This window comes from Orbicella franksi, chromosome 11 (assembly GCF_964199315.1).
Source record: "Orbicella franksi chromosome 11, jaOrbFran1.1, whole genome shotgun sequence".
Lineage (NCBI taxonomy): Eukaryota > Metazoa > Cnidaria > Anthozoa > Scleractinia > Merulinidae > Orbicella > Orbicella franksi.
The window spans coordinates 27,398,363-27,410,551 of record NC_138155.1 but is presented as its reverse complement, the minus strand read 5'-3'; the positions used below and the strand labels follow the sequence as shown (position 1 = coordinate 27,410,551).

The window sequence follows — 12,189 nt, the reverse complement described above, 5'->3', positions numbered from 1 at the left end:
TACAGAACATCCTTTACAACCAAGGCCGGAACGATCAATGAATTTATTGCTAGTTTCATTTCACCCTACAGCAAAAATAGATTTGTACCTTCCTAACTATATTTCGTATGCAACTACTGTAGTAAATGGCTTGATATTCGCACCATGTTATCGACTTGTACAAGTTGTCCTTGACCTTAATTAACAAAAGTCCAGAGAAATTTTAAAAAAGCTAACAAAACCTACGTATAGGTGAATTATTTATTGTCGAGTTGAAAAGTTGAATATTGTTTCTTGATGGTCGTAATAAATACCAGCGCAGTGATTATGTAGCGCATGGTCAGAGATGTGAGACCGCATCGTTTACAGGCTTTTGACGGTCTTGATGATGTGCTTAGCACTGATTCCATACAAATCAAGCAGGGCGTCCCCAGGTCCACTGCGAGGAATTTTTGGCACGGCCAACATACGCACGGTGATCCCAGTCTCCTCTGCGACGGCGGCACAGACAGTTTCACCAATACCCCCTGGAATTACAAAAGACAAACAAAAATTCAAAGGGTGTCTAATGGGGGCTTTGCTGAGACGAAAGAATCGTCCCTCTCCGCTTTAACAACCCGAGAAAGAAATGTTTTCGGCAAACATGCGGTTATTTCTGATATGTAAAGTCGCTTAGCGACCAATCACGATAATCGCAGGCTCAGGCAATGTTTGGACGTCGTGCGTTTCGAAAAAGGCGGGAAATTCAAAACGCGAAAATGTTGCAAGGCTGACCATTTTCCAGAAGCAATGTAAACACATTTACCTTCAATGTAGTGGTCCTCTACTGTCAAAATTTTGCCTCCAACAGTCTTGGCGTGTGTAATTATGGCTTCTTTGTCGATTGGCTTCAGGGTGAAAGGGTCCATGACTCTAATATGGGTGCCTTCCTTGGCAAGCTCATCGGCTGCCTTAACTGCTTCGATCAGAGTGACGCCAGCTCCGATAACAAGCACCGAATCTTTCTCGTGCTCACGAACAATCTACGAAAAGAAATAGAGTAAACAAGACTTTTCTTAGCATCAAGCAGAAATAACTACGTTGAACTTTGCCACCCATTTTGTAGCGCTGTGACAAAGTGTATGGAAAAGAATATTTCTCAATGAAAGCAAGAAGATAAAGTAAGCCATTTGTCAGACGAAACCGCATGCAGTATTAAACGACATTACATGCACAAGGTAAGTCAAATGTTCACCCCATGAGATGTGATGCAAAATATACCTCTGCTTCGTCTACAATACTTTGTATGAATGAAATGTGTTTACACTTTCAAAATGAGGAAAAGGGACCGGTATTCGGCCGACAGACGGCTGATAGCAGACCAACAGTAGGCCGAAAGTTTTTCGAGGAAGATCTTCTCATGTTACAGAATCATCTCCAAATGTACTACGCTTGAACAAAGTAAGCTTACAATGGAAACCCGATTTCTCGAACTCTCGAGTTTTCGAACCTCCCGATAACTCGAACCAAAAGTTGTCTCTATCCTCACTCGCACAATGTAATTTTACCCTCGATTTCTCGAACTAACCGATTTTTCCAACCAATTTTCGTTTCCCTTGGAGGTGCGTAAAATCGGAATTCCACTGTCCTCCCTTCTAACATACTTAAAAATATTTATGAGTTTGTACCATTACCTTGGCTTTTCCAATCGCAAAGGGTTCGTCATTCTTGTAGATGATCGGAGTGTTACCCCGTGTGGCCCGGATGTAAGCCATGTCTTTGTAGTTCGCTGACAGTTCAACGGCGCGTTCACACGAGACACCATCGCTTGGGTAAAACACCACACAGTTAGGTATTGAACGGAACATACCAAGGTCCTCTAAGGCCATCTGTGAAGGCCCATCCACACCTGATGAACAAAAGCAGTAAAAAATCTTGAAAAAAGGCTTGCCTTAAAGGAGCTAGTCGTCACGGTTTGCGCATGTTAAATAGTTTCGCCTAGATCTTTCAAGTTTGTGGTTTGTAATCCGTGTTAATCTTCTCCATTCTACACCATCCTTGGTCTTTTATGGTTTATTATTATCTCTTTGGTGCTTTTCTATCCTAGCAAACTAAATTTTCAGGTTTCCTTCAACTTAAAGAAAATTTTATACGTGGCCAAAATAACTCAAAATGCCGTGACTAAACATCCTTAGATGAGGTATTGGGCACCCCCTCTCCTCCCCTCCCCCCTTGTTGGGTAAGGCAGGAAATGCAGGGATTCTTTACAGAAAACTAATGCATTTCCTGGAATTCTTTCAGCCAAAGATTTCTAAATACAGCAATCTTGAGAGGTTAGACACATTTTCAATGGATTCTTTTAGGGTAAAAATAACACCAACCAATCCTTGGGTGGTGAAGATTTTCAATGCATCATAGCCCAATCCCTTGTGAGGATTCTTTCTTTACAGGACCTCCAGCCCCCAACCCCTGCCCCGTCCCCACAACTACTGTAGGATGAATTGACTCTCCTCTTAGAAAAATACCTTTTTTAATATAGGTGATTACGGGACCAGGGAGTGTCCTATAGCTGGGTTTTGAAAGCAGAGGGTGCAAAAAAAGTAAACTTGATAAAATTTAGGACAATGCTGTCACTCACCAATGGACACACCACAATGAGATCCACAGAAGTTGGCAGAAGTCTGGGAAACAGCTGCCATTCGTAGATGGTCAAACGTGCGTGTGAAAAAGGCGGCAAATGTACTGGAGAACGTGATGGCACGCTCACGTGCAGCGCACCCCATGGCAACACCTATCATGTTCTGTTCAGCAACAAAGCATTCAATATGCCGGTCAGGGAATTCTTTCCTGTAATTAAGGGAGAAGGTGGAGTTTTTTGTGTCTCCATCCAGGGCAATGACACGGTCACAGCTTTTGCCAAGCTTTACAAGGCCGTTAGCATAGGCCTGACGAACAGCAACCTACAATATAATATGGAGAGGCACTATCATGAATGATCATGTGATTTCAAAAGGTCCAAAGCCAAAAGACAAAACTTTACATCAGATTTACCTTAAAAAATGGTCCAGTTTTGTCAAAAATTACTTTGCTAGTTCACCAACACTAAAAAAGGCAACTTGGGGTAACTCTTAAGGTGCCAAATGACAGCCAGCAAGCTTGCTGTTTTCTTAGCTGCATCCCTGACCAAGTGTTAGCTTTAAAACAGGCTTTACCTTGTTCAAAGATATGGCAAGCCTACCTACCTTATCTCCTATTTTGTAGTTTGGTGGATCTGATAGTTTGACAGTGAGATCAACTGCAGGAACATCATCAGTTACAGGCTGAGGCCTCAAGGAGAGCGAGTCATTGACTATGGATTTTTTAATTAACTCCACAGCTGCTTTGCCTTTTTCGCCAAGGGCTTTACCATGATAACCCTCCAAGTCTTCAACTCCTATAATAAATAGGTGAAATCTGAGATTTAATGTTTTGCCAACAATCTGTTGAGTGATTTTCTTTAATAGGGCGAGACTTAATAGAAATATTTTGTGACAATTGTCTATCTCAAACGTTTGCTTGAAAATGGCAACTTGACGATTTCCAAACACTCTTTAACACTTTTTTCTTATTTTCATAGTAAAAAGCTTTCTACAAGCCCTGCTCAGTTATTCAATCTTAAAGATAGCAAACTTATTTTACCTGGAACACCTTTTCCTTTGTAAGTCTTCGCTAAAATAGCAGTGGGACGATCTTTGCATTCATTGGCTTCATAGAATGCACGACAGACCTGTTCAACATCATGGCCATCTATTTCAATGGTGTTCCACCTGGACAACATAAGTTCATAATTTAGAGAAGTTACTATGCTGAAAACAGCTGAATACTTTACTGAATGGTGAAAAGTGGGGATCACAAAATGACAAGTGCCACCAGTGCCAAATAACAAATCCACTCACCCAAAAGCTTCAGTTCTTTTCTTGTAAGTAACAAAGTCATGTTGAAGCATGGTAGGGTCACTCTGCCCAAGACGGTTGATGTCAAAGATGGCACAAAGATTGTCCAGTTTGTAATGACTTGCAAAGTTCATGGCTTCCCAAACAGATCCCTCAGCTGACTCTGCATCACCAATCACACAGAACACACGGTAACTGAGAAAAAAGATTAACATCAAGACATTAGAGACAATTGAGCTGAATTTGTGTACCATAATGATTCAGGTTCAAATCCTCTTCAAGTTCTTTGGTTACATCCTCAGAGTAAATGTGAACCAACACCACAAGATTTATGGTAATAATTTGGGCTCTGGAGAAAGAGAAGATGTGGTAGACCAAGTGACACCTGCCACAGAACCAGAGACGGAGAAGAAACAGACAGCCTTTTATTTATTTACTTATTAATTTTTTTAAAAATTTTTTTAATAATAAACTTTTATTTTTACACAGTACAGCTAGTTACATCACTTACAATTGACCCTATTCATAAATGGCTGCCAATTATTTAAAATTCCTTTGTATGCATTCAAATTAGCCTCACTAAACCTTTGTTTGAGAGTAAAAATTCTTTTGAAATATCAACTCAAAAACGAGATTACCAGTAGTTGGGCAAATCTGATACTTATGTACTAACTAGCATTACAAATTTATACATCTACTTACACAACTTAGAATACAACACAGTTACTTTACATTACTTGAAATACTTAATATAAACCTACTTTACATTGTTTTCGATACTAATGCATCTACTCTACAATACTTACAATACTTATACAGTTACACTATTTCCCATACTAAATACAGCTACTTTAGTATTGTAAACAAATGAATGCAAAGTAGCCTTCAGTTGGGTTTATATCGTAGAGCAAGGCAGCAGTGGTTGCATATAACTGAATGGCATGGTAAAGAAAGATTTCTGGCCAATTTATAACCTTCGAATAAGCGCCCCTCCTATCAGCCAAAATTTAAAATAAGAGCGCACCCCCCTCCCCTCCCCCCGTTTTGTGGACAAGTAATTAGACAACAAAGGATGCATAGTTTCACTTTCATCCAGCCTTTTTTTACACAGTCATTAGTAATTTACATTTTTACAATACAGGAAACACCAGTTCTTTTTTTCTAAGTTGCATCCTACAATTTCTTGTTTCAGTTTGTGAAGACATCAAGTTTAGAAAAAAATTACAAGTACTCACAGTGCCACAATTTAAACTTTAGGATCAGCTTTTTATGTTGATAAACAGCTTATCTTGTTTCATGCAAATGATGTATTTAAAAGATGATGATGTCAGGCCATGATTTTGGGAAAATTAAATAAGTGCCCCTCCTTGATTAAGCATCCCCATCTTCTCCTAAATTTGAAATAAGCACCCTGGGCACTAATTTGAGGATTTATGTTATTAGTGAAGTATTGACTCCAGGAAGGGTAGTTATTAGAGACAGGACACACATTAGGCATGGTGCACTTATGCACTATTTCCTCTACACAGCTCAGCACTCACCAATTTCAAACTGGAAGTATAATTTCATCTAGACAGAAGACCTGTATACAGCTGATATAATTTTCCCATCTTCAAACTTAGTGCTGTAATTAAATAAACATTCACCTTGCTTTGTCGAAGTACTTGCCAGCGTAAGCCATGCCGGCAGAGCAGCTCAAGCCTTGTCCAAGCGAACCAGTTGCAAAGTCAACGAAGCTTAGACGCTATAGAAAAAAAGCAGAATACTTGACATTTCAAAGAACCTTAGTTTATTTTTCGTAATTCTATGGTGCATAATGAATACACCTATGGCAACTCTCCCAAATTATCTGGGAGTCACCAAATACAGACCAGTATGGGTCAGTGAATCTTTGAATATGAATGGTGGGGTTTAAAGTACATATTTTCACACTTATTTTGGCCGATTTTCGGACATTTTAAGGGATATTTGACCCTGTTATTTATGTGGTTGAATCAGCAAAACTCAATTACGTCCTACGTTATTTGGGGGTGAAGAAGAAGCAAAATCAATAATCTCCTACTTTGCGATTTTTTTGAGTTGGTATCTCTGTGAATAGTTTTGGAAATGACAAAGGAAAACTAACACTGTAACATCAAAGGGTTATTACTACAACGATCATATAGGGTTAACCTCATTACACCTTTCCCCTCTTGAACAAAATTGTCAAGAAAAATTGTTCCGTCTATGACTATTAAGTTACCCACAACAAAACAAATAAAAGGCACTCACAGGAGTTGGGTGACCCTCCAAATCAGAGTCAATTGTGCGAAGTTTGGCCAGGTCCTCCACTGGAAACAAACCAGCCTCTGCCCACACTGCATACAGAATTGGAGCCGCATGTCCCTGGAGATAATATTGCAGAACGATAACTGTTAACAAGCACCCTAGCATATTTTTACGTTCTAGCTGACAATGATCTTGTTGATTATGGGCATCCTGTAATGTACTGAAGGGTTGACTAGCTATCCAGGAGTTGATGGTAAAGAGGCCACAAGATTATCCATCACTCTATCTAGTACATTATTTAGCTTACATAACCACTCTCACTGTTAAATTGATGGAGTTCCACTACGTGCAAAGAGGGTCATACCATTAGTTCATGATTAGAATGTACTTGAATGTGTTCATATTTTATTGATATATCTCAAAGCTTAAGGAGGGTATAATATGCAATTGTTTAGTTGGTCACAGAATGAGGTGTGATAAAGTTCAACAGAATCATCTACCCACCTTTGACAAGATGAATCTGTCACTTGAAGCATCCCTTGGATTGGACACTGAAAAAAAGGCATCTCATCATTATCAAAACATATTGAATGAAATTAATCCTAACCTACTGATGATCTCACACCAGAATGTATGGTGAAACTGGAAATTGACAATATTACAGTGAAACCCTGCCCTACGACCAACCCGATAATACGGTCACCTCATTATTACGGCCACTTTATTCTGGCCCAAAAAAAGCTCAGTCAGTCATTTTCCCCTTTACAGACAGATTTTTGTGGCCCGTTGGTGACCAGATTAACGGGGTTCCACAGTATTTACACTCGGGTAAACAACCTCTCTTGATGAGGCAAAATAAACATGTATAATGTAGATATAACTCTATTGTTTCTCTACACGTTGACATGCTTCAGTAATTAGTTATCAATTACTCGTTTTTAACTCTGAACAGTAAAATTACAAGGAGCTATGCCATTTAGCCCTTCTACAAGGAAAATTCGTAAAGGAAGGCCACCACACTTCTAAATAAACAGGCCCAAAGATTGCATGACTTAAGTGGATTCAAACAACAATGGCTCTCTAAACTACTTGTTTTTAAAATGAATATTCAACACGTAATCAGTTCCTCATGCACAACAGCTCAAAGTTACTACATGTAATATAAATATTGGCAAACGGTTTTTATGCTCTTTTAGGTGTACTTTATAGAATTTGTCAATTATAGGAAATAAAATGGAGCCATCATTTATCTTCAAATCAAGTGAGCAAGTTTCTATCCTAACATCACTTAATGAAGTGATTGCCAAGTACTACCTTAAAAGTGCAGTATAAATTTAGCACAATATTTTGAGTAACACATGCCATATGCATACAGATGGTTGCCACTTTCACAAATGATTAGATAGCTTTTTGCAGCTTCATCTGCACAGCCTCTTGGTTGGTTCCATTTGATATTTAACAAAATTTAAGTAGAGAGGTCAAAGTTAACAACTTGCACAAACCAATGAAGACTATTTATTGTTATTTATTATTGTTACTACTCATTTCATTGCATTCCCTGTTTTTTTGACAAAAGTTGATGACAGAAATCCCTCTTCTTTAAAATATTTCAAAGAAAAGAAATTTATGTGGCCAACTTTGCAAATACATTGATACAGTTGAACCTCTATTAAGCGACCGCCTATTAAGCAGCCACTCCTTATTAAGCGGCCAGTTATCAAAGTCCCAAATTTACTGTCAGCAAAATATTGTAAATAAAACCCCTATCAACCACCCACCACAAAATGTCATCCAAGGTATTTAACGTTTAGTTTCCAGTGTGGTATCATCACCTCCAAGTTGGTGGATGTAAATAGCACTTTCTAGTTAGCTTCTTTTGTTTGTTCTACTGGCTGCCACATCTTCATTTAATTGTATTTGCAAGGATATGACATTAATCCATTTGGCAAGTAACACTGATTTTCCTGTTGCACCTAACAATTTATAGACTGAAATGAACTGCCAATCAGTGTTTTAAACTTTTGTTGTTGTTGTAAGTCATTGTTCCTCTGATTAAAGTAAGGAGAATAACATTCCTTATTATAAGTTTAGCTCACATTTTACATCACTCATCACTAAAATCCCAACAGTTTTAAATGTTGTCATGACTACTGGATAGTACATTCTGGAATTTTTATTTTTGCTGTACTCAGTCAACAAATATAACTAAATTTAAACTATACTTTAAGTGTTCTCATAACTACATGTTTTACTATTCAGCTTACATGTAAACTTAAAATTTCAAATACTCTGCTTAAAATTCAAGCAGGTATTCAGTCTAAGCACACAGTTTAATATTTTTTTCTTTATCATTACCTCGATTGAAACTCTAAACAATTGATTGAGCAATTAATTTTTGACGAGCACAGTACCTTTAAATAGTTAAAGACGGAAAATTTGAAATCGGCCGAAACAAAGGCTGAGATCAAAATATTCAAGAGTTTAAAATTCCTCTTTCCACTACAATGACTGTGCAAAATACTCACGCACATTGAAACTCCGCACCAACATGAGCTTATAGTGTGAATAAACAAACATATTAAACGTGACTTTTTCTGTATTATTACTATAATACAGCTTTCAGCCGAAGTTATAGCTGATGCACATTATCACGGCTTGAAAATGTGTTCAACAATGTAGCAATATCGAGACGAGACTCTGAGATATGTAACACTGCCGTGCAAATTTACGAGACTTTCAGCTGATTGCGAAACGTCTTTGCAACTCACCTTTATAGCGCATTGTGTGGAAAAACAGAACCGACATTATTTCCGCAATAGAGCAGCATGAAGTTGGATGTCTGCAAAGAAAAAATCGAGTGAAAAAACTGGCTCAAAGTGAAGCCTACAGTATTTGTTCAGTCAATCTGAATTTCATATTTCAATGCATTTACCCAGAGCCAGCCGTATTCGTGGATTCGATGCTATGAATTCGAAGCTTGCTAGCCATATCTTTCAAAGCTTGGAGCGTTTTCTGGTCTGGTCGGTGATAAGCTTCTCCCATTTTGCTCAGATTTGAACCAAGTTGACTCTAGGAAAAGGACAATGATTAGTTCCACTCCGAAGCCCGTTTGCAGCGCGAGTGAACAGATTTTCTTCGCATGCCTCGTTCTTGTACATTTCTTCCACGTGATTTGTGCCCGTCCAGCATTCATCCTTTGCGGGGACCGGTAGGGAAGAAAAAATTATAAGCACAGTATGTCTAAATTCTCTTTCATAATTACCTAGCTTGTTATTTTTTTAAAAAAAGCACCTATACTAAATATCGTTTTTTATTAATTTAATTCATCTTTAGCCTTGTAAATCAGCTGACTTACTTTATTTCGAAAGTACTATCTCACCCCTCCCCGGCAAGTACTTTCAAAACATCCCAGGAGGTGTCTGACACGCGTACCCAAAGACAAAAAAAATGTCTGACTCAAAGGTGGAGAAAACTTCCACAGTTTCGAAAACACCTGCCCGCAAGTTTTAATTGCACAAGCGTGCCAGTAGTTTCAAATTGGTGAACGTAACTGTGGGGTCGTAGGTTTTGTTTAATACATGTAGCAAACGCGAGATTCGGTATTTGCATAAATAGATGGTTGCCGTTCGGGACAGTGCACACTTTAAAAAAAATATTCCCTGGAGTAAAGATATTTCTATTGTCAAATAGATAGGCTTCTGTAGGTGACAAAATAGGTAACAATGATACCTTGTTTAAAAGTACTTCAGTACAATAAGTTTTAACGTGGATGTGGATTTTAAAATAATAATAAAAGAACAGGTGCAGGCAAGTTGGGGAGTTGGCAAGAGGCAGTCACGCGTGCGCTCGCGCAAGGACGATGAAAAAAACAGATGTCACAACCCATCCCTCCTCCATACGCTTTCACTTGAACCCTTTTGAACTTTGCTTCAAAACGTGCACAGATTTTAACGTTGTGATATTGAGTCTTCTTTGGGACTGCATAATGCTGCTTTACGAACAATTAGCTTAGTTGAGTCATTAGAAACCAGCTGTTCTGGTGTCGAACTTGGCCCAGGTTTTTCCAGTTGTAGCCTTTTTCTTTCTTGTTTGCATTTGTTATTTGAGACAATTTAAGGGGAAGAACAATTTAAAGTAAATTTAGAGAATTGGCTGATACAAACAACTCCTATTATGGAGATTTCAGCTCATCAAAACAAAAAAAATATTGAAATCGAATATTGCACGTTGCATCAGTGCCAAACGACTATAAAGGGAAGACAGGAGCCATAAAGACAAACAGTGATACGCTCCCTAAACAAAACATGGCCTTGTACGATTCGTAAAAAGAACATTTTCAATACAGATTTCATGGAAAGGTGGTATAGAGTAAAATACAATGCGAAGTTTTTTTTTTTTTTTTGGTATGATGAATTTTGGAACTTTGCCTTAGATAACAACTGAACGTGCACAGATTCAACCTTGATCCCAGGCTTTCTTTCCTTTGCCTCCCTTGTTACGTGTCGAGCAAACTGGAGACGGATCTGCACAACCTCGTCCAGCAGTAGTTTAATCAGGGCTAGGTTGCTCGAAAGCCGGTTAACGCTAACTCAGGATTAACAGTTAACCGAAGTAATAATTTTTCTTGTATAAAAATGCTTTTCACTTCTTATGTCTTGTGTAGGATGAGATTACTCAAGCTCAAAAGTGAAGGACAAAAGAAAACCTCACTGAAAAGTTTCAGATCTGAAATTCAAATTCTCACTAATCTTGGGTTAGCTTAATCGGGCTTTAAACAACTCGGCCCAGAAAGTTGAATCTGCACTCGATGCAAATCTAGATGTAATCGTCGATGTAATCAATGTAATCAGAAAAGCTTTACAAACGCATTTGCTTATGTATCATCCTTTACACGTCAAGTGTTTACAATATGACAATGCAACTTCTAACATACAATACGAGCGGAAAGTACTTTAATTGAGATATAGGGACTTCAAATCAACACTACGAAGTTTCCAAAATTAAAAATAGGGAGCTAAGATTAAAATTCACAGCTTGAAATTAAACCAGAACAAACTTAAGAAATTGAAAGTATAGATTCTATATATTCCCAAAATTGTAACGATAATGTAGTGCCAGTAAGGAAAATTAACTCTTGAATAGAATTAATTAAACTGCGCTAAGAGCATATGTTCAGCCCGGGGGGGAGGGGGGGGGGGTACTCTTAGAAATATTGGATGAGGATGTGGGGCCCGCTTCCCAAAACCCTTAGCGTACTGTTATGACCAAAATCTGCGAGCGTCTGCGTGAGAGGCTAATAGGGACCTTACGCAAAACACGACGGCAACGGCAACGAGAACGTCACTAAACAAAAGGTTTGATGAGCAAAACAATCGCTGTGCACGTGCATTATAATTCTTGGTACATTTCTTTGCCGTCCTCTGTAAAACAGCAACGTGAAATGACCTATTTCTGCGTTGTCTGGAGAACGTGAACCACAACAGCTCATTCTTCATATTTTTATTTGGAAATGAATGCATTTGTAGCATATTCAGTAGGGGCAAGTTTTAATACCGACAAACACACTTGATAGATAATAAATGAGAAATTCCAAAGTAAAATAGAGACACATTTTCCACTAGGCGTCGTCCTCGCCGTCTTATATCTGTACGGTCCCTAATGACTGAGCTACGGGAAATCATCTTATAACAACAGTAATTTTCCTGAAAATCCGTTCAGAAATAGCTGACTTCCTCCAGAGTTAGTCCTCTTTCTCCGTTCGGAACGGAGGTAATTTCCTTACCATTTGCTTAACTTTCCAGTTTTCAGTCTCGCATCAGCCGAAAACAATTATCGGAAATCGAATATTAAATTGTAAGATGATTATGACCCCTATGACTTCCTGATCATTGCTGTGACGTGGACTCTGGAATCGGGTTTAAAGTGAGGAGGACAAATACTAAGAAGGAAGTTTCCAAACTTGTTCCCGCCCCAACCCCACTGGGGTTTCTTGACTTCAATGTAACCTGTAAAGCGATTTCACAAAGATCTC

At 38.5% G+C, this 12,189-nt stretch overlaps 1 protein-coding gene across 1 annotated transcript; it reads right to left on the bottom strand.

Moving 5' to 3' along the window:
• Positions 1–26: 26 nt before the first annotated feature.
• Positions 27–9,329, bottom strand: LOC145503306 (transketolase-like). Its single transcript, XM_081482789.1, has 12 exons — positions 9,091–9,329; positions 8,927–8,997; positions 6,663–6,709; positions 6,162–6,275; positions 5,537–5,634; positions 3,894–4,085; positions 3,637–3,764; positions 3,201–3,391; positions 2,597–2,918; positions 1,653–1,867; positions 785–1,001; positions 27–506 (listed from the first exon to the last, which is right to left on the bottom strand). Exons 1-12 carry the CDS (start codon positions 9,198–9,200, stop codon positions 343–345), a joined length of 1,869 nt encoding a protein of 622 aa, XP_081338915.1. The 5' UTR covers positions 9,201–9,329; the 3' UTR covers positions 27–342.
• Positions 9,330–12,189: the final 2,860 nt, after the last annotated feature.